The sequence below is a fragment of the Peromyscus californicus genome, unplaced genomic scaffold, assembly GCF_007827085.1.
Source record: "Peromyscus californicus insignis strain IS unplaced genomic scaffold, ASM782708v3 Scaffold_5__1_contigs__length_169319896, whole genome shotgun sequence".
Lineage (NCBI taxonomy): Eukaryota > Metazoa > Chordata > Mammalia > Rodentia > Cricetidae > Peromyscus > Peromyscus californicus.
Genome location: NW_026294573.1, coordinates 150,218,344 through 150,246,282, shown reverse-complemented (window position 1 = coordinate 150,246,282; position 27,939 = coordinate 150,218,344). Strand labels below are relative to the sequence as shown.

Here is a 27,939-nt window from a genome sequence, read left to right as displayed (position 1 = left end):
TTTTGTTTGGTAGGGACTGAACCAACGGCCTCCTGCATGCTAGGCAAAAGCTATACCACTGAGCTTCATCTCAGTCCTGATAAGACTCCTTCTCTATAAACCTTTAACCTGACCCTGAGATAGAAATGTATTGATGTGTTAGAAATTTAATGTGACGTGAATACTGGAAAAATACGGAATAAATTCCATACATCCATATAAAACGTACATATCTTTTTTTTTTATATATCTCAAGTCATTCATTTTTTTTATTTTTTTTAATTTATTTTAATTTTTTTTGCAATACAATTCAGTTCTACATATCAGCCACGGATTCCCTTGTTCTCCCCCCTCCCGTCCCCCTCACCTTCCCCACAACCCCGCCCCCCATTCCCATCTCCTCCAGGGCAAAGCCTTCCCCACAGACTGAGGTCAACCTGGTAGACTCAGTCCAGGTAGGTCTAGTCCCCTCCTCCCAGGCCGAGCCAAGCAATCCTGCATAGGCCCCAGGTTTCAAACAGCCAACTCATGCAATGAGCACAAGATCTGGTCCCACTGCCTGGATACCTCCCAAACAGATCAAGCCAATCAACTGTCTCACCCATTCGGAGGGCCTGATCCAGTTGGGGGCCCCTCAGCCATTGGTTCATAGTTCATGTGTTTCCATTCATTTGGCTATTTGTCCCTGTGCTTTATCCAACCTTGGTCTCAACAATTCTCGCTCATATAAACTCTCCTCATTCTCGCTAATTGGACTCCCAGAGATCCACCCGGGCCTAGCCATGGATCTCTGCATCCAGATCCCTCAGTCGTTGGATGAGGTTTCTAGCACAACAATTAGGGTGTTTGGCCATCCCATCACCAGAGTAGGTCAGTTCGGGCTGTCTCTCGACCATTGCCGGCAGTCTGTTGTGTGGGTATCTTTGTGGATTTCTGTGGGCCTCTCTAGCACTTTGCTTCTTCCTATTCTCATGTGGTCTTCATTTATCATGGTCTCCTATTCCTTGTTCTCCCTCTCTGTTATTGATCCAGCTGGGATCTCCCGCTTCCCCAAGCTCTCTTTCCCTCAACCCTCGCCTTTCATTACCCCCACTCATGTCCAGGCTGTTCATGTAGATCTCATTCCATTTCTCTGTCATTGGGCGATCCCTGTGTCTTTCTTGGGGTCCTGTTTTCCAGGTAGCTTCTCTGGTGATGTGAGTAGCAGACAAGTCATCCTTGTTTCATGTCTAGTATCCTGCTATGAGTGAGTACATACCATGTTTGTCTTTCTGAGTCTGGGTTACCTCACTCAGGATGATTTTTTCTAGATCCATCCATTTGTCTGCAAACCTCATGATGTCATTGTTTTTCTCTGCTGAGTAGTATTCCATTGTGTATATGTACCACATTTTGTTTATCCATTCTTCAGTTGAAGGGCATCTAGGTTGTTTCCATGTTCTGGCTATTACAAACAATGCTGATATGAACATAGCTGAACAAGTGCTCTTATGGTGTGGTTTGAGCATTCCTTGGGTATATGCCCAAGAGTGGTATAGCTGGATCTTGGGGGAGATGGATTCCCAATTTTCTAAGAAAGCGCCATATTGATTTCCAAAGTGGTTGAAAACGTACATATCTTTATATATTTAGGAGTCATAGAAAATGAAAAAAGTATTGCCAAGTAGGTACAAAGCAAGGGATATCATATTTTGGAAGCTGAGAAAGTAGCTCTTCCACCTAATTTAAGTAGTGGGAGAAAGCATAGCAGGGGCCCTTTAGAGAATCCAGGGACCTAAATTCTTACTGTTCTAATAGCTTCCAGTGTCTGCTGTCCAGTCTCTGGACAAATGGACATAGGAAGCACTGCAACAAGCTACATGCGTGCTTTTCTTCCTTTTGTCTTCACAGTTTTACTTAGAATATTGGCTTTTTGGGTTAATTCCAATGGTTCAGATCATAATGTAAGCTTATTCTTTTGGAGGCTGTGGGAAACAATAATACAATAAAATCTTTGACAGTCTATTTTGTTATAAAATGTAACACTCATTCTTAAAAGCACAACACTCTACTAAGTTATGTCAACAAAAGATAGTATTACACACACACACACACACACACACACACACACACACAAGTGCCACTTCAAACAATAGTTTTAATGATACCAAATTCCTCAATAAATTTTTCTTACAGTGACATAAGTATGTTAATTAAAAACTTAGACAATCAGTGAAAAGTGAATGAGCAGAGACAAGAAGAAAAATAAACTTTAGCCACAAATATTTGCTCATTGTGGTACTTATTTCTTTAGCCCAGGAGATGAAATTTCAGTTTGTTTATAAGAACGAGCTAGTCCTCCCTCAGATGACACAGTGGCTATCTGAATGTTTTTTGTATGAATGAAAACCTCGTGTCCCAGAGAATAAAAAGACAAGGACTCACATAGTCTCCTATCAGGTTTCTGGCTTTTGTGGATTTGGCAGTTTTTAGACATGTTGAAAAAATACACCTCAAAGAAGTATGACTGTAGTCTCTGAGCATACTCTGTACAGCAGATCTCTCTGGCAGTCATGACTTAGCTATAGCTTGTAGGGAGACACTTGGCTGGCCCGGTGCTTCCTGGTTCATTAGCATAGCCCAGCCCACTTCCAACACACGCCCAGAACTACCTCATTAACCATTAGGAATGCAGCCAAAAACATAAGACGACAGTGAATATAAAGGGAATTACTGGCAAGGGAGCTGTAACCATCTCACCACTGAACCCATTACTTTTCCAAGATCAGAAAAGTATTACATTAACAGGAATCATTTCTTATTCAGATAAGAATTCAAGGTTTGGGTCTATCATTTTTATCTAGAGTAATTAGCTGAACTATGCATAGTAAGGCATGCTGCTTAGTTGAATCCATTATGTTTCTGCAACGTCTCTCTGTCTGTCTCTGTCTCTTTCTCCTGTCTCTGTCTCTGTCTCTGTCTCTGTCTCTGTCTCTGTCTCTGTCTCTCTCTCTCTCTCTCTCTCTCTCTCTCTCCTCTCTCCCCTCTCTCCCTTTTCTCTCTCCTCTCTCTCCTCTCTCCCTCTCCCACTTATTATTTTCTGGATAGCTTTGACATTGTAAACCACAGACGAATTGGAGCCTGGCATTGAAAGGAGGTGTTCAACAACGATTTTTTTTCTCCCTTGTCTGAAGAAGTTGACTACTACAGGAGGGATCTGAAAAATGACGGGAGCAAAGAGGAAAAAGAAAAGCGTGCTGTGGGGCAAGATGCACACCCCCCACTGTGAAGACATTAAACAGTGGTGTAAAAGGCGCCTACCTATTTTGGAATGGGCACCACAGTACAATCTGCGGGAAAACCTGCTTCCAGACACTGTGTCTGGGGTAATGTTGGCAGTTCAACAGGTGACACAAGGTAAGTGTTGCATTTGAGTTTACAGTTTTGTTCATAATGGATGTTGCTTTGCTTCTTAGATGAGGATTATGATCCAGGCGTGACCGTCTAGTTAATGAAACAGACTTTTAATAAAATAGATAATAACGTTAGGAAAATAAGCAGAGTAGATGTTTCTGTTCTGTGTAAGATTTTCCTAATTGCTTTTAAAATTACTTGGCTTTTTTTTTTTTTTTTTTTTTTTTTTTTTTGGCTAGGAATTAAGCAATTAAGCACCAACCCTTGAATGGAATTACATATTTTTCAATGTTAAAGTTCATACTGATTCAAAGTAAACGATCAGTAATTGTGGGAAAATTAGCTCTTATAACTTAACTGTGCTGACATAATTTCCTACCTTCATCGAATCAAGCTATAAAATATTTCCTGTTTTGAACACAATCACCTTTCAGCCTAATTAGCACCACACACTTACCTGCTGTAGCCTTGGGACTTGCTATAAGCAGGAAACAAAGCTTTTAGTACATAAAGGAGGCTTATTGCCAAGATCACTATTTGCACAGAGAATCCTCCGACCCCAGAGCTTGTGCAGGCTGCTTATGCTTGTTTACTTCTGCACTGCATTTCCTGAAGCATTTGTGTCTCAATAAGAAATGGAACAGGGTAAGAAATCAGACTTCTAACTTTCCCAGAGCAGAATCAGAAAAAGACATTCTGGGTTGATGTGTGTGTGTGTGTGTGTGTGTGTGTGTGTGTGTGTGTGTGTGTTTTCCCTAGCAGTATGTTCATCCAGGTTTTCACTAATTCAGGTAATAATTTTTTACCTGTAGCCAGGGAAGGAACCGATTTCTCAACTTCCCAGCTTTAAAACTTTGGAACCGTTTTCTTGGCAAAGACTCCTTGGGATCATATTTCCATGCAGTCTCACTACCTCCCTGGCTTTAACTATTATTTATTCTGTTCAATTATAAGCATGCTTTTAATGAAATTATTCTGTAGCTGGAACAAACTGGTTTGTGTATTTGTGTTTGCAGCCTGATTAGGAACATCTGCACAGGGGCCTTTAAGAGCCACAATACTATCATACTTTATGGGGTCCAATTTTACTGCTTAACTCTGTGTTGTATTTTTAATGACCATTTTGCCAACAGCAAAGCATAGTTAATCTTTAAAAAATGCAAAGTTAGTAACAGGTCAGAACATTTCTAGCCTTTCTTGTATTTGATTTTAAATTCCAGATGAAACACTACCATGTCATTTGAAAACTTCGGTGATGGACTTAAACAGGTTCCCCTCCCTGACTGGATAGTTTCACCATATCCCATCCATTTATTTTGTGGCTATTCAATATAAAATGAAAGAGGAGCAATTATGACTTTAGCAGTATTTGTCTTGTTATTTTTGAAAAACACCCAGTGACTAAGAACATCTGGGGATGTGGTGCAATCTCCCTGGGCTCATCATTAGGATATGGCTTATGTGTAAGCCTTTGGTAGTTAGCTTTGCTTAGCTTTTGAGTGACTCCGTTTAATGGGTCATGCATTACGTTGATTAGGAAGACAAGGATTGGTATGCCCCCAGCTGGTGAAAACAGAAAGCTTACTCAGCTCTGGTACCATGAGAAGGATGGATCAGACTGCTAGGTCCCCGGTAAATGGACAGTTACACTGCTAGGAAGAATGTAAATGCTTTTCCTGTTGTAAGAAAAGATGAACTCTTCTTCAAATCCCCTTTTAAAAATGTATTTCTCAATCTTTTTCAATCTCTTCTACTGTGAAGTGTTCAAAAGTAAAATATTAGGAAGCCACTATGTGTTGCTACAGACCCACTCTTTGAAATAATCCAGAGTTAACACCAACCTTTCCATGGGAGGAAATGGAGGCTTTAAAAGGTACATTTCTCCGGCCCTCATACCTGAGAAGTGGTGGAGTCAGGACTCGAGTCCAAAGCCAACATGCTCAACATTTTCGCTTTATACTCTATACTGCCAAAAGCATCAGACTTTTTGTAACACCAATGTTATTTGTAATAGGAGACATTTCTTTGGAAAAGTCTGAATGTCTTTCTCTTCAAATGTGGTCCATGTTCAGGTTTCATCCCTGAAATTTTAGAGTCAAAGCAGAAGTGAGCAGAAAAGCACATCAAGGGGGCCATGCAGACATATCTTCCTCGGCTGCTGGACGCCGATGCTTGTGATCAGCCCTGTCTCTTTAGGGAGATTAGAAGAAAGAAGGAATGAGGTTTGCTCTTGTACTGTAATGTAAACAATAGAAACAGATCCCTTTGGACTTTCCTGATATGTAAAGAAGTATTTAAGTCATTTAATGCAGTTGAATTATAAGGAATTTTTGAACTCAGTGTCTTTTAACCTATAAATCCTGAAAAGCAATATGCCTCCACCCAGAAATCACTTTTTCTTTCTTTTATCTCTAGAAGTGGAGTCAAAACCATGATAATGAAAAGTATCCTGAGTGATACCATAGTCATGTTAAATTATTTTATTCAAGACTTTCTAACTGTGAGATAGATGTTATTCATACACTGGGTTCCTCTGTTGCCGTTCCTGTGGGCTATTGTTTAGACCTCTTTCTTCTGTTTTTTCCCCCCTCCTATTTATTTGGGCATCCGTTCTAATGAACATTTATAGATTTTTGCCTCCTCTGCTTCCTATCCAACATCTTTGAGATATTTATCAGACATCCCTATCTTAGAGACTCAAACCCTGGCCCTATGCTTGAAAGCTCTGTAGATAACTCATCTGCATAAAGGACTCTAACACCATCACTATGCTACAGAAGCTTTCTTTTCAATCTGAGGGCCATATATTAATCTACACCAACCTTGATTGTTCTAAAAGCACACCAGATGCCAGACTGCTCACCCTATCACTATGGAACTGGGCTAAAAGCACTCCAAATGGAACATTTGGTCTTCTAAAACAAACACTAGATATTACTATCCCAGCCAGAATTATGGTAAGCAATAATAAAAGCCACAAATGTATAACATTGTCAAGAGATCTCTCGGCATATATACCAAAAGGTGGTCTAGAGCGGTAAGTAAGTTGCCTGAAGCCACACAGAAAATAAGCGTGAAAGACATTTGACCTCAAGTAACCTGGCTTCAGAGTCTCCTGCTGGCTTTTGCTTAGAGGGAGTCCTGTTTGACATTCCGAACTAGCCCCTCTCTTCCATCACCTTCCCCTCCTGACCAAGTTCTTTGATGTCTGTCCTCTGGCTATTGTTATGAAGTTTGTGACCCCTGGGGAAAGACCATAGACTCAATCCAATTATAATTTCAAGATTTATTGATTAGCCAGTACCAGGATAAACAATCTCTGAGCCAAATTTGAGATTGCCATGCAGAAGGGGTTGGGGGGAAAGGACTTTTAAAGAAGAAAACCACAAGATCTTCAGTATCTATGCAAGCAAGAAAAACTGTTCTGTTCTGCCAGGTTAAGTGGTTAAGGCAACTCAAAACAATCCTTGGACCTGGTCCCACTGCCTGGATACCTCCCAAACAGATCAAGCCAATCAACTGTCTCACCCATTCGGGGGGCCTGATCCAGTGGCTTGGGGGGAAGGTGAGGGGGACGGGAGGGAGGAGAACAAGGGAATCTGTGGCTGATATGTAGAACTGAATGGTATTGCAAAATAAAAAAAAAAAAATCCTTGGGTATCTGTGGAAGCAAGTTGCAGAAGCAAAAAAAGCAGTTAATTATGGCATAACAAGTAGATAGTCACGGCTGTACACTTTTGGGTGGGGATCACTGAGTGAGGGTTACTGGGAACTTATCTTCCAGGGACTGGAGTCAGAGACAAATGGCTGGTGGGCACCAACATGGATGCCTGGCATAAAATGGAGCTTCTTCAGCCATAACATTATCTTTCCAGTCAAGTAGCCTTGCTTCATGTCCTTGGTGCTTCTTAGTGGGCTGAATTACTTAAACCATTGCCTTGTGGCTCTTCACTGTCTGCTCTGCCTCCTGGAGATCTATGTCACACTGCCGCCAGTGTACTAACACAAACACAACAGGCCGATCATCTTGCTTCCCTGTGCATAATTCCTTAATACCCAACTATTTCTGCTAGAATAAAGAATTGAATTACTCAGTATCTCTTATTAAATGGTTAATAATCTGCACCTCACTGTATAAAGCTGTACTGAAGGAGAGTTCCCCCTCTAGAATCCCTCTCTGTCTCCTGGGAGGAGGAATGGTTTCCTCCCTCTCCCTTTGTCCTTTTTACATATCTCTGTGATAGGCTTTATTTAATACATGGTACTGTAAACTTCTGATAGAGTTCTTTCCATGGTCTGTGAACTCTGAAAACAAAGACCGTGTTTTCCTCTTTGTGTTCTTACCAACCTGGATATTACCTAGCACAGGAAGTTGGTTGTAGGTAAATATTGAAAGATTTAAGGCATTTCCTAAGCCACTGGTTGTCCTATGGTGGCTTGCTGACACTGTAGGAAGGCTGTTGAATTCAATTTAAATCTGATGCTTTAAAAACAAATGTAAGAACTACCCTAGCAGTGAGAAGGCGTTCAAATGTGAGCAGTTGGCTCTTCTACCTTCTTGTATCCTTCTAGACCAATCTGCTAAAGACTCATTTCTTTGCCCCCCAAAATGCTGGTTATTTAATTTTTCTTTTTCAAAATAGTTTTTGTTAATTCTTTGATAATTTCATACAGTGCATTTTGATCATATCCATCCCCTCCTTCAAACTTTTCCCAGATACCCCCTCCCCAATTTCATGCTCTCTGTCTCTGTGCCTCCCTCCCTCCCTCCTTCTGTCCCTCCCTTTCACGCCTTCTCTGTCACTCTTCAACCCATCAAGTCCAGTTTGCACTGGCTGACCATTCCTGGGCGTGAGACCTGTCCTGGTGTGTCAAATAATGTTAACTATTTTTGTCCAACCAACGCTAACAAGATGAATACGTCATATAAAAATTCAAATGCCTTCTTTTGGAAAGAGGGAGGAGGTGCAACACAGAGCCTGTATTGCCGGGTCGGGGAGCTGTTCCTCATTGCATTGTGACAGGGTAGCTCTTGAGCCTGCCATCCACTCATCCACTGACACCCTCCCAGCATCCCCATCACCTGCTGACCCTACAGCTAGCTGGATTTGTTTGCTTTGCAAGAAACTATCTATGACAAAATGCTTTGAACCTGCCCTTAAATAAAATGTTTATAGGGAGATTACGTGGTCGTAGGTTCTTAAACCACGTTTGTGGAACTGGTAGGCCTGGGAATTGGGCCAATATATTCCTATATCGATCGTGTCTTCTTTACCCTATACATTTTTTATATTTATTTATTTATTTTACATCCGCACTGTAGTTTTCCCTCCCTCCTCTCCCCCAAGTCCTCCTCTCCACACTCCTCTGTTCTCAACCCCCAGTCCATTCCTCCTTCACTTCCGTTCAGGGAAGGGCAGGTCTCCCATGGCTATCAACAGAACATGGCAAATCAAGTTGTAGTAAGACTAAGCACCTCTCTGTGGATTAAGGCTGGACAAGGCAACCCAGTATGAGGAGTAGGGTTCCAAAAGTCAGCAAAAGAGTCAGCGACAGCCCCTGCTCCCACTGTTAGTAGGAGTCCCATAAGAAGACCAAGCTGCACAACTGTAATATATATGCAGTGTACCTATATACAGGCTCCCTGGCTGTTGGTTCAGTCTCTTTGAGCCCTTACGTGCCCAAGTTAGTTGATTCTGTACGTTTTTTGTTGTGTCCTTGACCCCTCTGCCTCCTACAATCCTTTCTCCCTGTCTTCTGCAGGATTCCCCTAGCAGCTCCATCTAATGTTTGGCTGTGGGTCTGCATCTGTTTCCATTAGTTGCTGGATGATGCCTCTCTGATAGCCTACACATCTTTATTGCTTGTCCTTAAAAAGGCAAGGAGAGAGAGATTCTACAGGTTTTACCGATTGCTTAAGGGTGAATTGCCTCTCACCAATGTAAAAATAAATACTGATGTGTTCATTTAAAAGAATGAAAAATAAACTTTGTCATTATTTCACCACAATAAAATGTTTTCTAGGAACTACTTGTGGGTGTAAAATAGTTTTAAAATTCAGGAGCTTTTATAACTTATTAGTGTTCCCAGGAAAGAGCTATTTATTATAGGCAGTGTTCATTAACTGATGCCCAGAAAGCCTCACTTCTGAATGCCTTTTATAGATGAGCAAACATCTGTAGTGAATGCAAGCCCCTGGAGTTGTTACCCACATGACTGGCAAACCATCAGGCATAGCACTGTCTGCAGAATATTTTGCTCACATTCTAGGCTGCATGGCTGCTATGGTGTGACTGTTTGCAACTTGGACAGTCAAGCACAGAGAGAAGAAGGAAGCATAGAGTGTGAGTGTACAACTCATCCTGTGAGAACCAAAGCTGCTGAAAAGGACCCTGGGAGTGCTTAGCCCTGTTCCTGAGGGGTCACCTAGATGTGTTGTTCCCAACCTATGAAAACCTGAGGTTGCAACAGAGTCACCTGATGATTGAACCTTGACATTTTGAGTGGCAGAACAAGGATGGATATTCCTAATAACTATGCAGAATAAATGGTAGTTAGTACTGTCACCAAGACACATGTATAGAAGTTGGGTTTAATTGTACTCCCAAGTAAGTGGAAATTCCTGAAGCCTACTGCCCTGCAGAGACTAAAGGTTTATCTGGGGGTTCCCCCCAACATCCCTCAGGCTCAGGGACATGGAATTCTATCATTAGCTATGCCTTTCTAACTCAGCTGGCTCCCTAAATTGTGCTACCTTCCTGCTGGAAGGTAGCCAACGGCAGCCAGGTACTCCTAAGGAAGTCCAGGTATACTGTCTGTGTCCTCTACAACAATCTACAGGGCACCTAGTGATGCTTTGCTTGCTTCTCCTTCTCCATCCTCTTCTTCCATCCCATTTCTTCCTTCCCAAATGATAGCTCCAGATTTCATTTAACATTTATGATTTTGTTTTTCTTCAACATAAAAGGATGATGATTCTGATATTAAAGAACTATTAAAATGTTTAAAACTATATACATGAAAAGTACTTCCTTGGTAGGTATTGAAATTGTGGCAAGATTTGCGATAATTATACTAAGTTGAGAATTAAGAAGATGACGTTTGTAGTCTTTACTGTATATTTTCTGGCCTCCATGTTTGCCAGTGAGGCTCCACCCCTGAACCTCCCCTTTGTTTGGGAGAAGGCCTCTTCCATTTTTAGTACATGTAGGCTACGTGAGATATTACTTCTGCCTTTAATGATAAAGTCCATTTTTATCAGAGGCCCGAATGTGCCTAGAATAGAACTCTCTGCTTTGTGGGCTAATTGGAACCACATTGAGACTGGTGAGACTTCAAAAATGATATTTGGGTGTCATCTGAAATAATTACATCATGCTTTTCTAGAGGCAGTGTCCAAGCCTAGACACATTGACTGTGTTTATTCTTTTCTCTCTCCTGCCTCTCTCCCACCCGTCTCTCTGTCTCTGTCTCTGTCTTTCTCTTCCTCCCCCTATTTCCTTCTCTCTCCTTCCTGTTGCTGACCCAAGCACTAATGTGCAGTGTTGTGGGGCACTAGACCTACTTACAGTTAGATTACATTTGGCTTATATTAACTATGGCTCAAGACTTGGTGACTGGCACATTTCCACGCTTCTGGTCAATGTCTAATTCAGGAAAGAGAGCTGCCCTCTACACACAGGGCAGGGGTTTACAACACTGCAGACTAGTCATTTATCATTTTTACATGGGGAGGACAATAAAAATAACTATGTGGTTCAGTAAGTTAGCCTGGGAACTGCCACATATGTGGACCTCATGAAAGGATGACTCCCCTCATGCTGGGCCCAATGACAATGAGGATGGTGCACCTGAATGTCTTCCAAGGACCCTCAAACTTGAAGATGAAGCCAGTACAACAAAGATCAGAACAGAAAGAAACGTTCTTGGTGACACACTGTCTTTTTATTTGCATGCAGGCACTTTTTTTCTTATCCTGGTTTGGTTTCTTCTGATTGTTAATGACACATTTTAGTGCTATCACAAGCTGAAAGTGTTCGGCAAATTGTTTCTAATTGTATGAAACCCAGCAGGACAAATATTATTGTTCTTTATATTCCCATAAGGTATGGACTTCGAGGCTCAGAACCTCCCATTTCTAGCATTGCTAAGATTGATCCCAACATGAGCTTGTAAGAGTTCATTCTATGTTACCATCTCGTGTGTGTGTGTGTGTGTGTGTGTGTGTGTGTGTAAAACACAACCTGAGTGGGGATGCATAGGCACTGAGGACTCTCTCTCTCATTGGTCCCTAGGCTACCCTTTCCCATGATGGTTTGTGCATGTTGCTTGTTGGATCAAGCCCAGTGTGTGTGGATGAAACTAGTGTGCGCTCTGCTGATGGAGAGACAACGTGTGTCCTGTGCCATTGCTCTTTCCCCAAGGGATCTCTTCCAGACTGTCACAATATCTTAGGATGTGTGAAGGAAGGGACGTCTGATTTAATCCTGGCTTGAGCAGCAGTGAATGAGTTTACCCATCAGCAGTTACAACACAGGTTAAGTGTTTCAGTGAGGCAATAAAAGGCACAAAGAGCATGTTCCAGAATTAGTAACCGGTACTAGCAAACTGAAACTCTTCTTCGTTTTGTTTGGTCCCTTGTCTCTGAGCTCTGCCCTCTTCTATCAGATTAGGTGCATCTTGTACCCTCACCATTCCCAGGTCAGAGCACAATTGTAGACGTTAACTGACTCACCATTCCGAGTGCAGCAAAGCAATGCATGCCCCTCCTAACTTTTCTAACCTCAGAGATACCTTCTCATAAGACACAACTCTATTGCTACCCACCTCTAGCCTCCACAGCAGAGTTCCACCTCTCTCTCTCTCTCTGGGGTAAGGGGTGACTCATTGTGTAGCCGAGGAGGACCTTGAATTTCTGATTCTCCTCTTTCCTCCTCCTGAGTTATAAAATACATTCATGCACTAACACACTCAAGTTGTTTATACAATGCTGGACACGGAACTTAGAGCTCCATTTATGCTGGGTGTGCACCCTACTAATTGATCTACAGTCCCAGACCCCTATCTCATCTTAACACCCATTTTTCTAAATAAAAGGCACAGTCATGTGTTTTTCTCCTGCCTCTATACTTGATCATGTTTTCTTCACTTTCTGAATATTCTGTTTTCATGAGTTGACCCTTTTTCGTGGCTTCAGCTGTATCTTTTCTGATAGTACATTGTGGAAATAGATTTGCAGCTCAATATTTTTTCTTCCTTAAACTAGACATAACTATCCAGTTGTTTTTTGACCATCTCAATGTTTCCCAGTGACATACTTAAACTGAGTGATTTATTTTCTCTCCTCGACCCAGTCCTTATCCGCTCTGAAAGCTACCTTCATCTACCTAGTTATCAATGCCGGAAACCTGGAACTGATCTGTACTCACCTTCCTTCTTATCAGCCATATTCTATTAACCACATTCGAAAACTCCTTCTCCAACCAGTGCCCATTGTCTTTGCCACAACTTCCGCTGCAATAGAAATACAGCTCATCTTCACCAAATGCTCAAAATGTGACATACAATGAGATAAACCTTCCTTAAAGATTACATTGATCGCTATAACAATCTTAAGAATTCAGCAATCTGTTACATAGTTCCTATATAGCAGAAGAAACGTTTAAATACAGATCTCTCTGACACCCAAGCTGACATTTCTACCTTCAGAAGCCTCATATTTCTTTTTTTCACTAGGGTGTCTTCTCACATCTTGTCTGTCTGTTGTCTTTTCAAATTCAGAGTCATTTTGGGAAAAAGGAGAAGCTTTCAGTCTACAAAAATTTCTAATGTTCAAGCTCCTGGGTCTATTAATCCTGAGGATTCTGGATCATAGTAATTCTTTATTTTCATGCTTGTGCAATCTCAAGGGTGTAGGAAGTTATAGCATAGAATTATGATGTGATTTATATAACCTTTTCACTAATGAGGACTTTTGACCTTTGATTAAACACTTATTTGTGAAGAAAAGAATATGTGTTTGTAGGAATTTGTTTTCACACCATCATGGCTCCTGACTATGTGTAAATTTACTCTGGGAGACCCAATTAGAACGTTATTTAACCACCAGCTTGCTGATAGTGTGACCAGACAGCTGACTATGTTGTGCCTTGCTAATAATATAGCTGAGACCACCACAAACTAATTGCCAGATAGAAATAACTTTCACCATTGCCCACACAGCTTGGGTTTAAATTTTGTATGTGCAATTTTTGGAAGTACCCACCATAGCCTAATTTTTTTTCAAGAATGCTAAGATATGCCTCACTATGGTTCTTTATTCATTTCTATTAAAAATATTTGGCAGAATATATAATCCCTTGCTATGTTCTTGGGAAGAGACAGAAAAGTATAAGACAATAATCTATCTACAAGGGGCTTATTATTTTTTCTTTCCTCAGAAATGTGTACAAAAGTATATGAGAATATGATCTTGTTATTACAACCTTGAATATACCATTCTGCTGTTGGTTTGTAAGGGCGGGAACCTTTTTTTATTGAAGGTTGGGGGAGGATTGGTTTCAGCAGATTTTGACCTTGAATAGATTATATAACCCAAGAATCTGCCAAAGAATTCTGTTTTTATTCAGGAACATTAAGACTAGTACACTCTTGTCAACATAACATAACATAGCATAAAATGAATGGTTGGTGGTAGAAATTGAGCCAATAGAGGGAACAAAGTAACTATTAAAGAGCTACCAAGGTTTGGTTAAATATAGACATACGGCATTAGAAAACAGGTTCCTATTCATTAGCCTTCCCATGAAGGGACTCTCTAAAAGCTGGGTGCACAGGGGTCTTTGGAGAACGACAGCCGCTTTGTTCGCTGAGTCAGCAGGCAGAGCACAGTTCTGCCGAAGCTGGGGAGGACAGGCCTGACGGAGCTAAGGTCTGAGGCTGCCGTGGCAAATGCAAGGCAAACACGTTAGAGCTGGCTCTTCGGTGAGCTCTTATCTTCTCCTCATGCTCAGCACAGGATAAAATGGTAGAAGAGATAAAAGACGCCCCTAGGATGTGGATCACCTCCTTCTAGGAAGTGTCTTCTTCGGTCTGTTCAACTCTGACTCCCGAGAGGAGACGGAGAAGGTGGTGGATAGAAGGGGGAATCTGCCAACTTCTGTTCCACCCTCGGGCCAAGGTTGTGGCACTGTTCTGAGAGGACAGAACTGTAAATGAGAGTTCCCAAACAGAAGCTGCATCTTCGGATGAACCTCTGCAAGGCTGATTCAGTCATCAGAACTTCAGTGACTGCAAATTTTGGAATGCTGCAGGTCAAGAGTCACACTATCTCGTGCCATCGTTAGCCCTCTTAATAGCCGTTACTGTCTCCCTGGGTACCTGACCTAATTGCTTTGTGACCATTAGGTAAATCATTTGGAATGTATAAACAGTGCACTAGTTTGCCTTTGCAATGTATTAACTCAGCGGACCATTACCTTCCACCAACCTGAGTGCTGGAAGTGCCACCTGAAGCATCCAAGGCTCTCTCTGCTTTGATACATCCTACCTCTCTCATGTTCCTACCAGTGTTTTTGAAAAGTGTCACGATTTATAGCTTTCTTTGTCCTGTGAGTACAAAAACTTCATGGAACTGTTAACAGTTGGGCGTAATCTAAATCCACATTCCTAGGCCACAGTCACTCATATTTGGCTCTGGAATAAGCCCGTCTTTGAGGTGACAATCGTGTTTTTACATATGCAGAACTTTGAACTAAGACTAGTGTCAGGCTCAGGAATGCTGCTTAAGATGAACTCAGCCACCTGGGAATAGGAGTATAAATTTTATCACCCGAGTGTCAGCTTGGGGACCGAACAAAAAAGATAAAACTTCCTTGGCATAGAAGCAACTCAAGAGCTGGACTTGCCTAAGATTCCGTGAACAAAGGGGGCTGAGTGACAGTTTCGGGAGCTAGTGGTGTTGACAGACCCGGGAGTCTGCTCTGGGTTTCTAGTTAGTGTGTGACAAGGCCTCAAGTGCCGTAGGTGAGGCTTTCATAGGACAGTGGGTGTCCAGACCACTTTGCTTAGATTGCACTGTGAGGGAAAAAAGCACCAGCCTAGAGGGTGGCAGCATGCATGGTCTATGCAGGCAGTGGCTGCTCAGTTTTGCTCAGAGCAAGAGGCTGGCACTGTGTGTGTGCTTCTTCTCTTGTTTGGGATTTCCTCATTTTCATAAGGGCCTTAGTGTTCGGTATAGAATACTTATCCACCTGAATCATATGAGCTAACTAATCCTCTCTGGGAGTAGCTAGATTATCCTTAGGAAATTAAGCCCTGCAGAGTAAGATGACTGTGTGTAATCTACTTTGAAAAGAAAATTAAACCCCACTCTGCAAAGGAGTGTTCTATTACACACATGGTCTCATGTGTACTATAGATTCTTTCTATGACGTGGTGATTTCACCCTACCCCACTGCAACCTTCAATATAGTTGTTTCTCAGTTATGAGTGTGATGATATAGCATCCATTCTGCTAGAAATATTAAAAAGTGGATGTGTCAGTGCTGAGGAGGTAACTCAGTTGGTAAACTGCTTGCTGTGCAAGCAAAAGGACATGAGTTCAGATCCCCAGTATGCATGTAAAAAGGTACAGCACATGCCTGTAATCCCAGCGATGATGAGACAGATAGAAGAAGAACCCTACAGCTTGCTGTCTAGACAGTGACATGGAACCATTGATCTCTAAGTTGAGTGAGAGACCCCAGGGAAAACGTGGCATCAACTTCTGACATCCACATGCACATGTACCCATGTACATATATGTACACATGCATGGGCACATATTCATGAACCTGTACACACACACACACACACACACACACACACACACACACACACACACACACACACACACAAATACACACACAAGGTAGAATTGTCAAGGGAAAGTTCTATGATATCGGTCACTTTCAAACAACAATTTATTGAGATTTAAAGTTGTTTGAAAAAGCAATTTCACCACTAACTTGCCTTTGCGTTTTATTATTATTAAATTGAATGCATTTGACATTTCAACTATAACATGAAGTAATTTTTATTATAAAGTGATGCATTATGTATTGATCCTAGATTCTATAACTGAAGGTCCAGAAGATACTAGGAATGGTAGTAGCAGATGCTCATCAAAATTCTTATAAATCATCCCACTAGGGCTAAAGTTATTACTTCCTTTAAAGCTTGCATGTAGTCATGGACTGGCCATCTTTATCCCCTAGATAGAAACTGGGCTATTGTTATTAGAACCCGTGTTAGAACATTTGTTTGGGATCATGTTTGAATATTCCTTCTCCACTTGGGTTAAGCTTTGTAGAATACTTTGAACCCTTAACCAAGGCCATAGCTTTGGATGTTCCTAATTCTAACATTTCTATATGTGACATTCATCATGTGTCTTCCCATCTGGCTTGAACCAGGTGATACCACCATAGTCAGCCTTTACCTCGGTACCCCAGGGATGCTTCATAAGGAAGACACTCCATTTTGATAATATAATTTAAAATGTTCTACTTCTTAGAAGCTGGCTTTCTCACACAAGTGCATCATCTCTTGGTTGGTCTTTTCCGAGGGAGGCTTGTCATGTTTTTATTGCTCTTGGTGATGAGATGCATGCATCACATTTTTCTTGTATTTACACATTCAGTGTTTCTACTTTACAATCTCCATTTCTTCCAATTTCATTTTCTCAGGCTTTCATGAATCTTTGTCAAATTTTCAAAGTAAGATTTTTAATGGAAATTTAGTAAAAGCATCATTTCTTCCCAACCCACTTCCTTCAATAATATGTGTAGGTCCAGTGGCATTGCAATACCTGTAGTTTCTTTGAAATTTGGCTGAGGGGTTTGTTAAATAATACTGACTGGCAGAGCTAAAACAAAACTCATGTGGAACTAGAAGGAGAACACAGCCAGATACTGATTAATTAATGTCTGTAATGTGGACAGTAGTAAATGCCTATGCCTTTGGTCAGAGAATTATTTTCAAGTCTTTTGTTCACTTTAATTTTAATTTTTTTATTTGTGTCTATGTATTTAGGTCTGCATGAGTCTATGTGTACCACTTGCACGAAGTGCCTAAGGAGACCCGAGGGTGTCAGATCACCTGAAACTAGAGTTACAGGCAGTTGTTATTCACCTGCTGTTGGTGCTGGGAATTGAACTTTAGTCCTCTGCAAGGGCAATCCATGCTTTTAACTGCTGAGCCATGCCTCCAGCCTCCTCTCTTCATATTTAATTAGGTCTCTCTCTCTCTCTCTCTCTCTCTCTCTCTCTCTCTCTCTCTCTCTCTCTCTCTCTCTCACCCATAGAATTTAGCCTTCATTCCTTGGAATGAGAGTATCATCTGTCTATCTATCTATCTATCTATCTATCTATCTATCTATCTATCTATCTATCATCCATCCATCCATCCATTCATCCATCCATAGGCTCAGTGAAATACTTTTTACAGGTTGTTTGGGCTAAAACGCTAAGAGGTGCTGGTTGGTAGGGGACGTTTAGCCTTCCAGTGCTGATGGAAATCCTTCCAAATCCTTGGCTTCAGGATGAGTTATATATTAATTCAAAATACTTCCAATGCTGATTAAGTCAGTCTACCGCCTCCCAAATTCCAGGTTTTTATAAGAAACAAGTAAGCTTTGACCACTGGCTAGCTTTTACTTTAATATAAGCTATCTTTACAGAAACGATATTGTTTGACTAGTATAATCTATCAAGTGATGTAAGTTGTTAAGTTAAAGTTAACAACTTTGATTTTAAAATAAAAATCTCAAATCTCTTAGGTTGCCTGGCTACATATTTCTAATCACACACACAATGATGTTGTAGTGGAAACTCAGGTTGGATTCAGTGACGGTGCATAGGAGAATAGCAGCCGTAAGGGTTCTATGAGCTGGTCATTCAGGGTTCCTGATGGGCTGCTGCCATTTCTTTCCTAGGTACTAGAAATCAGAAAGACAAACAACAATGCTGTTTAACTAGACAGTGAACCATTGTTACTTAGGTGGAAACTCGAGTCCTCAAAGCTTTCGTGTACTGGCTACTGTTCCAAATAACTGTGGATCCACTTTGGCTTACATTTCTTTAAAGTTCCACATGCTGAGTCCTGAGCACACAGTTCTAATTATGGCATCACATGTTAAAGGTGGAATGAGGTTTCATCTTTTCTATCTAAGCACTGATCACACAAACATTCCAAAGACTGTTTTTTACACTTAGCCTCATAACCTCTCCACACTTACTCAAAAAAACAAAATTTAAATGACTTTACAAAGATTCATGAGTTATGAATTAGAAATCTGAAGGTTTCGATATTTAGTATTTATTCAAGAACAAGTATTTTGACTTTGCTCAGAATGTGAGGTTGAGTTCCTACTACCAACTGCCTTCAGCTTTTGTCTCCCTCTCAACAGTGACATTGTATATCTTTCATAGGACTGCCGCAGCAAAGAATCACAAAATGGTTGGGAAAGCATCTAAAATCTCTGTCTTATGGTCTTGGAGTCTAAAAGTCCCACATGCAGGTGTCAGTAAGACTGAATCCTGAAAGCCTGAGGAAGAATAGACCCCACACTTCTCCCCTTGCTTCTGGTGTTTTGCCACACGTGCTAGTATTTTTTAGCAAAAAGAAACAATACCCCAATTTCTTCTTCTGTCTTCACCTGGTGTTTGGGTGTACTCTTCTTGCTCTTCACATGATCTTCTCTAAAATGATTCCATTTGAATTGAGTTAGCCCCTACCCACATTGCAATAATACTTTAAAGTAAGTGTCTGTAATCATCATAGTCTCAGTATTTCTTCAGCACTCTGAGGAGTTGAGAGTTGGGACTTACTTATATGAGGGACATGATTCAACCCATGATGATAACTAAAGGTGTTGTGGTAAGGATCAACAGTCTGGGGACAGTACATTCCATTGTGAGTGAGCTGTTATAGCTGTAGTTTTGAGGGTTGTATTTAGTTCATATTAGAACCAAATGCTAAACTTATAAAATGTACTGTAATACCAGAGGAGAACAAAGTTGTGCTTCTGAGTTCTAGGTGCTTGACCTTTCAATTATAATGTGGGGTCACTAAATGAATATCTACAGACCTTAAAATGTGTGGCCTCTAATAGAATGACTTTTCGGGTATAATCCTAATACCTGTCCCCAGTCCCGAATTACTCAATCTGGATACAGCCTTTCCTGCCTTATGCTGGTGTCAAAGGATCAGCTCTGAAACTGAAGGAAAAGTGTAGCTCCTAAGTGTCGAAATCAATTTCTATCTGATAACTTGTTCTCTTTCTTACCAATGGAGATTGAGTCACTTTGTGGTCATATCAGCCTAAGGGTTATTGTAAGAGCAGAGGCAAAGACTGGGCTGCCTACCAGTTCTCAAGACCTTCTGGGCCAGCAGGCAAGGGCAGTCAGGAAAACTCTTCTCTGTGCATGCTGGACTGAAGAGGAAGACAGCAGATAGAGAGCATTCCACTTAACCTCCAGGGCTTCTCAAGAGGCTGATAGGCTTCCCAAGGGCTGATCTCCTGATATTTTAATATTAGAATCTAGTACTGGAGTATTTTCTGCCCTTCTCTGATGGATCATTACTATACTTACAAAACATGTCTCCATAAGAGTTGTGTGTTTTAAGGCCTTCTAGAAACCATTTTTGTGATTGCATCAGCCTTATATGATTTCACATATTTCACACTGCCAATACATGGTTTTTGAGATTTAAAAATAACCAGAATTAGAATATCTCTGTCTTTAAGTTTTATCTATCTATCTATCTATCTATCTATCTATCTATCTATCTATCATCTGTCATCTGTCTTTATCATCATCATCATCATCATCATCATCATCATCGATTTATCTTTCCACCAACCCATAGTATACCTGTCTACTATCTATCTATTGTCTCTCTGTTTGTCTTCTAGCTGTGTATCTGTCCATCTTTCTTATTTCTCTTTCTTTTCTTCCACATCACCTTTTCGGATTCTTTTTTTCATATCCTAAGACTTTCATTTGTGTTACTTTTACCCTTACCAAAGATTAAGTAATATAGAGTATCTATAAGCATTAGTAACAATATTTTTCTAGGTAATAGCATTAGGGAGTTGCAACTCTGCTCATATCTTTAGTGAGCACCATTTTTTTTTGTGAATGCGGAGAAAAGACAAACAATGGTGCTAATTTGAAAATACTTCTAACTAGGTGATAGCTTTCTTTATTTTTTGGAGCATTTAAGCTTCTATGAATGCAAATATGTGACAAAATTTGTCTAGTTTATATTCTGCCCCCCCCCCCCCACCACAGAGACTGAACTGAGAACTTTGCTAGGCAAATACTGTGCTACCTACAGCCTTCCTCACTGGCTCTGGTGAAAGTGGGTGACTAAAACATACTCTGAAAAAAATGAATGGCAGTTATTTTCAAGTCCTCCACAGGGTTGATGCAAACACAGTACTTCTTACAAAGTAATTTACATGAAAGCTACTAAGAGAGGCTGGTTGTTAGGGGTGGGGACACTTAGCTTTCCAGTGCCAACCTGGGTTTCAGAACTGCATCTGAATACAGCCCTTCCCACCAGGCCTAATTGGACCCCACACCACTGTTTTTATTAAACAGTGCAGTTTCTGCTGCTGACTCTTGTGTAATAAATTTTAATTTATTTTCACCAGACGTAGGGATTCCATTATCAATAAACAAGATTTAAAAAGGAAACATTAGTAGAGCTTCCACGTATCATTATTTTCCAATTAAATGCAAAGTATTAAACTCAAATGGACTCTCAAGAGCTGCCCTGGTGGTCTTTAATGCCAAGAACAGCTGCAGACAGGAAATCTTAGTGAACTTGTCTTAACTCATGTATTGGTAACATTAAAACCATCAATGGTCATTGAGACAGCTATTGGAAAATTTTCTATGTAGATGTAACCCAAACTGTGTAGACAGTAGTATCCATGAAAAGTAAAGATGAATCATTGTGAGTTATAGTTTATGCACTCATGGAATAAGCAAAGTCAAGTTCTTTGCCACTCTAAGAACCTATAGTTCACATGCAGTCTAGGGTTCAGTCAGTGGAAAGTGGAGAGGATTCTGTCTTGACCCTGTTGCTATGCTCACCCATAGCTTGCCCACCCAGGTAGTCCCCCTGCTAGCTTTAGGTTATCCTTGTGCCCCAGGCCCAGACCCCATTCCACTTCAGGCTTCTCCTGTGTCCAGTGGTAAAACTACTGTTCCTGTGCGCTGCACAGATGCTACTGCACAATAAAATGACATGTGCAAATGCTTCTGAAATCCGAGTGTGCCTAGAGAGGTTCATCTTTGACTTTATCACAGAAACTTCACTAAGAAGGTTCTCCACACTTCCATTTCCTTCTAGACATCTCTGCAGTTAGGGAAAAAGCAGGGGTGCCAAAACATGTGGTCCTGAGAATTGAAATACACATATGAATGGATGAGCAATGTCTCCGTGATTAGTACAATAATGCTAGTACTTGTTTTGCTGATAAGTAGAATAATTAAAATATTCATTTTGGCTTTATACACATCAGTCACTGTTTTATTGTGTATCTTGGGGACATGAGATGGTCCTAACTACTCTGGACTTCTTCACAGGGCTGTCCTTCGCTATTCTTTCATCTGTACACCCAGTCTTTGGTTTATATGGATCTCTGTTTCCAGCTATCATTTATGCCATATTTGGAATGGGACGCCATGTTGCCACAGGTAATCATTACTGTCTATGCTTAAGCTTCTCATATAACTAACAAAAGGGACTCAAGGTGATTATTACCTTTTCACAGCCATTCTACCCTGCTGATATAGGTGAGGTATGTTTATTTACCAGATACACACTATGATCTATTGCCACATTCCGTGTTATAAAAGAAACTGAAACTAGAAGCACTGATGAATTTACAATGGAATAAGAGAATGTAAAAATTTGAAAAAAACAAAGACTATAAAATTTAGTTGTTTAAATATTAAAAAATATTTTGAGTGTATTTCTTTGGTTCTTGAACTAAATGATCTAAGCCTCTTCTTTTTTTTTTTTTTTTTTTTTTTTTTTTTTTTTTTTTTTTCCAGAGCTGAGGACCGAACCCAGGGCCTTGCGCTTGCTAGGCAAGCGCTCTACCACTGAGCTAAATCCCCAACCCCAGCCTCTTCTAAGTAGATTCTACAGACCCTTTAACTGATGTATCTTTTTGTTTAGTTTTGTTTTTTTAAAGATAGAATTTCTCTATCTTTAATTTCTGGGTATTCTTGGCTGTCCTGGGACTCTGTTGACCAGGTTGGCCTTGAACTCAGAGATTCACCTGCCTCTGCTTTCTGAGTACTGGGATTAAAGGCATGCACCACCACTGCCTGACTCAATTGACGTATCTTACCCTTCCTCACTCTGCACCTCTGAAAAAACACAAAAATGAATACAAAGGGTGAACGGTCATGATTATTCCAGTGGCAGAACGGCTGCACTTCTGTGTGAGCTACACCTAGTCACGTGCCTCATTTGTTGTTTATCACCTGCATGACCCTGGGCAAAGTTTTGAAACTCTGTATGTTACTTTTTAAATGATAAGATGACCACTCCCCCATTTCTTATGCTAGTGAGAGCTACACACTTAGTATATTGTGTTTAACTTAACACTTGCTTATATTAATGCAACATTTATTGAGTTTTCCTATTATAAAATGACACCTTATCCTTAAATATTCAGCTAATAACAAAATGTAATTCAATAGGAATAGCTGCAGACATTGCTATTCATTTGTATGAGATCTCAGCCTCTGAGGAGTGACGTTTGCAATCTGTCTTCTGTGGTCAGTTTGTTATTGATTGTATTACTTTATTACTATCACAAATTATCACAAAATAAGTGGCTTGAAACAGAGGAAGTAATTCTATAGTTCTGGAGGTCAGTGCTGTGAATAAGTCTTCCAGACCCTACACAAGCAATCACTGCATGCTTTAGCTCACCTTCTTGACTGTTCTGTCTTCTAGAAGCTTCCTGCATTCCTGGGCTCCTGGCCTTTCAAACAGTTTCCAAGGCCAGTGGTGCCATCTTCAGATCTCTCTGTGACTCCACTCTCTTGCCTCTATCTTCTGTACTTACAAGCTGTTGTGATTTCACTGGCTATATCCAAAGACTCCAGGATAACTGTATTTGAAGACCAGCTGATTAGTGAACTTAACTTTGCCTGCTACGTTTATTTTTTCTTGCTATGGAGCATACATATTTCTGGGTTCAGAGGATTAGGATAGAAATCTTGGGAAGCCATATTTTTGCTCAGCACACTGGTATGGTTTTTTTTCATACAATAATGTGTATAAATTTGGTTTTTATATCACCAAACTTTGTTATGAGCGAGAGAGCAAAAGTTAGCCATCATTACAGACTTGTCACCTAACAAGTGCTCTGTGAAACAATATTCTGAGGGGCTTGTTAGGTATGCAAGGATACTGGTTTCTATTTCTGACATGCTGAATTAGAACTGGTATTTTCACAAGAGGTTTTACACACACACACGTCTTTACATAATGACATATTTCAGTCAACAAAATGACACATCACATAAAACTGTGGTTCATAATATTATGTCACACTTGGCATCATAGTTGATATAGTTTGGATAAGTGCACTATGATATACATACAACAGCGAAATTGGTCACAATGAATTCTCAAAATGTATCTCTACTTTTATGAGTCATACAACTATATACAAAATATATATTTTAGTACATATGTGTACATGTGTGCACATGCACGTATGTCTGTTTTTATGTATGTTTATGTTTCAGAGCAATGTGTATATTTCAAGAAATTTACATGTTCTTGTCTTAACACAGTCCTTTAAAGTGGACGTTAATTTGTATTATTTATACATTTTAGGTGAACTAGGAAAAAAAATCTCACAAAGTTTCTTGTGACAGCACAGATTAAAGTCACAGACATACAACTTACACCTCATATATGCCAAGTCTGGAACCCAAACTATCTTTTTGTTCTTGGCAACAAAATGTTTTAGAACACTCGTTGAATGGGAGTTTTCTTCCAGATAGATGCAAAAGGAGAAAAGCACAGAATGAATTAAACATGATTTTCTTCAGTATTTACTTATTATTTAAAACAGGGTTTCACTAACGATCCTCTGACCTCAGCCTCTGGAATGCTGGAATTACAGAGAGCTTGTTGCTTTTCAGTTGTTCTGTCTTCTAATTCTGTCACAGAGCATTTAAGTGTGTCTGTGACAAGAAAGAGCCAAGAGCTTCAGAACTGACTTCACACACATTTCTTCAGTTTGACACAAGAGAAAAGAAAAAGGCGAAATGAAATTTCCCAATAGACCATAATTAGTCTAGAAGTCAACGTCATGTGTGGTAGTTAACCTTCTAATCCCAGCCCTTGGGAGGCTTCAACAGGAATCCTACCACATGCCACACATTCAAGCCTTGCTTGAGCTGCACAGTGAACTCCTGTCTCAAAACAAATTACAAAAATACATAATTTGATAATACTGAAATATATAATTACATAAACCATTGCATTTCATAAGTAATTACTGTAAATGTTCTACTGGTTGTATAGTTTCAAATTTTCCATTTATGTAGGACTCTGTAACTAAAACGTTATTTAATAAGTTATCAATAGCTATAGATGTTTCAAAATGCACATTTTGCAAACTTCACAGTCATTCTACTGTACAGGAAATGTGGGTGGCCTTCTATTTTTGAATTTATACCTCTCAGAGCCTGCCAGAGCTTCCTATTTTGGTTGAAAGTTAATATTAGTCATCAACACTGGTAACAAATAGATGATGCTTTCCCTCCTGATATAAATGACAGGGGAACTACAAAAATGACTTTGGGGACCTTCCTGTGATCTTAACTTATAAGGGTCATTGAATCTCTAAAAATACCCACAAATATTTACAAATACAAATCATATTTCTCTTTTATTTGGTCATAGTGTAGTGTAGGTGGGAGAGTTACACCCCAAAACTTTATTAAGAAACCAATGTACTTTTGTGAAAGAAAAGCATCTTATCTTGGATTTTAGCCTCCCAGTTAGGTGTTCAGAATGCAATACCAAATTACTAAACACGATACGACATTATGCAAGAATCATTTTAAAATTTAAGTTTGTTCTTTGATATTTTATATATGTAAACAAGGAATGTGATTGCTCCTTGCCCTTCTATCCTTCACTGTCTCCTTTTCTCCCGTCAACATACCCTCTTTTCAAATCCTTTTTCGATATTCATGTTTTTGCTTTAAGATGCAATATGTATAATCAGAACCATCAGTGTGTGCTTGGAATTCTCCATTGGAACTTAGAGGGTTCACCAATGGTTGTTCGAATGATGGCATTGACTCCCCAATTCCCATAGTTCACCAATGGCCACTAGTGAAGGAGGAGGGCATGAAAGCCTCTTGAGCACCCCCAGCCATCCATGGTTGGCCATTAACAGGCTCATTCTTGTGCAGGCTCAGTGGAAGAAAGTACAGTTGCACTGAGCTTACATATCTTTGAAAATCACTTACTTCCTGAAGCCAAAGTGTGAAATGTTAAATGTGCTAGTTTATTTAGCAATTTGAATTTTCATGATTAATTTAAAATATGATTACTTAAAATGTATTTAAATGAAATTGTGCAAAACATAATGTGACACATAGAAGTCATGGAAAAGAATCAACTGATTCATCCCTGAAACTAGAAAAGAGAAAAATAAATCTGGGTATGATCCTAATAGAACCAAATTGTTTAAGACAATATGTGACAATATGTCTTACTGTCTCCAACCTTTAGATATGCCTTAATTTTGTTCTTAGTTTATTCTTTATTTATCTCAAAATTGGGCTGACTGAAGCTCATTCTCCCCACAACAAAGCCTTTCAGATGGCTTCTTCTGTCTTATTCAGTAACTTCCTATCTTTTATAAAATACCAAGAAATAGAATCCTAAACCAAATTAATGCATTTGTTTTTCTTTTGAAATCTGCAGTTATCTGTTATGTGGCTTCGGTAGAATGTGTGTTGGTCTGTGCTTTGGAGAGCACTTACTGTATCATTTGATCTTAAGGATATCTGCTGTAAATTATGTCTTATCTGATGAATGTTCTTTACTTCGAGTTACCCATATGGGTGTTAGAATCTTGTCCCTTATTGTTAGTTGTATTCTTAATTTAGTTCTTCATGATGAGTACACTTTTTAACAATTAATATCTATTGATTTATTAAGAACACCTAGCTCTACTGGGCGGTGGTGGCGCACGCCTTTAATCTAAGCACTCGGGAGGCAGAGGCAGGTCGATCTCTGTGAGATAGAAGCCAGCCTGGTCTACAGAGCAAGTTCCAGGACAGGCTCTAAAGCTACACAGAGAAACCCTGTCTCAAAACAACAACAACAACAAAAACCACCTAGCTCACAGAGAGACTAATACTTATTTTTTTCTATGTATTTGTATACCATCATCTCTCAGAGAACAGAGCATAACCATAACAGAACATTATTAACTCAGTCTTACTAAGACTTAGCTGAGTGGTTGACATTTAATGGGTACTGACAACACACCATTGGGTGCTAACTATGATATGTTTATATGACATTTAAGCCTTATAAAAATCCCAAATGATGAAGAATGTGCTCTTTTTCTGGACAAAGAGATTGAGGAAATAGTTATGAGATTTAAGTCCAAGTCCATTGGGATCCACACCCCCACATTGCCCTAAACCCACAGTGCAGACCACAGATCTCCTCCAAATCCTCTGCTCTAGTAAGAAAAGCAGACAGTGTGCTAGGTTTCCACTAAGACCAGCTTCTGTTGTCCTTATCTTGTCTGTGTTAGGTTGCCTATGTCCCATAGAGTAGCTTTCCCCAAAGGCTGACATACAAAATGGGACAAGGTAGGGTCTTTAAGTGATGAAGTAAGGGGATGCTTGCTCAACACAGCATGTGTTTCTTCAACCTTTCCTGGGGGAACCAGCGTTTCTCATCTATGCTGCTGCATTCTCAGGCAAGCTATGCCAGAAAGAAAGGCATGAGAGCTCTTGTCAGGAAGAGGGGAGCATACTGAACAAAGTCCTGCTTACAATCAAGGCTGTGAATATTCCTAGGAAATAAGCACTGAACGCTAAAAGCAGTTTCTACTTTACATGGTGAGCACCGTGGGTTTAATCATTTTATAGGCCCTGGCATTTTGTCCATGAAAGTCTACTCAATTATGAAATCATTGCAGATAGAAAGCATATAGCATGGAGAGGAAGATCTGGATAGATAGTCATGACTATGGAATTTGAGCCACATCTTGGAAGATAAGAGCTTGTTTTGGTAGATCAGAGGACCTTGCATTTTAGCCAGCAGGTTTATAGTTACCCATCAAGGTCTTCAAGCTTTTCTCCTTTTATTCCCCTCAAACCCTGTAGCCTGGGTATGAGTATCATTTAGTGGATAAGGCAAGTTAGACCCAGAGTGATGTACTTTAGGTGGTGTTGTTGGTATGTTGAAGGGCTGGATGTAAATCTAGGCCACAATCCTGCA

The 27,939-nt window shown here is 40.1% G+C and overlaps 1 protein-coding gene across 1 annotated transcript in view; it reads left to right on the top strand.

Moving 5' to 3' along the window:
• The first annotated feature begins 2,698 nt into the window (after positions 1 to 2,698).
• Slc26a7 (solute carrier family 26 member 7) overlaps positions 2,699 to 27,939 on the top strand; it is a 120,245-nt gene continuing 95,004 nt past the window's right edge. Inside the window, exons 1-3 of the mRNA XM_052718249.1 lie at positions 2,699 to 2,797; positions 3,153 to 3,375; positions 22,014 to 22,124. Of these exons, the coding sequence (XP_052574209.1) occupies positions 3,183 to 3,375; positions 22,014 to 22,124 (304 nt within the window). The 5' untranslated portion in view covers positions 2,699 to 2,797; positions 3,153 to 3,182. The remainder of the gene's footprint in view (positions 2,798 to 3,152; positions 3,376 to 22,013; positions 22,125 to 27,939) is intronic.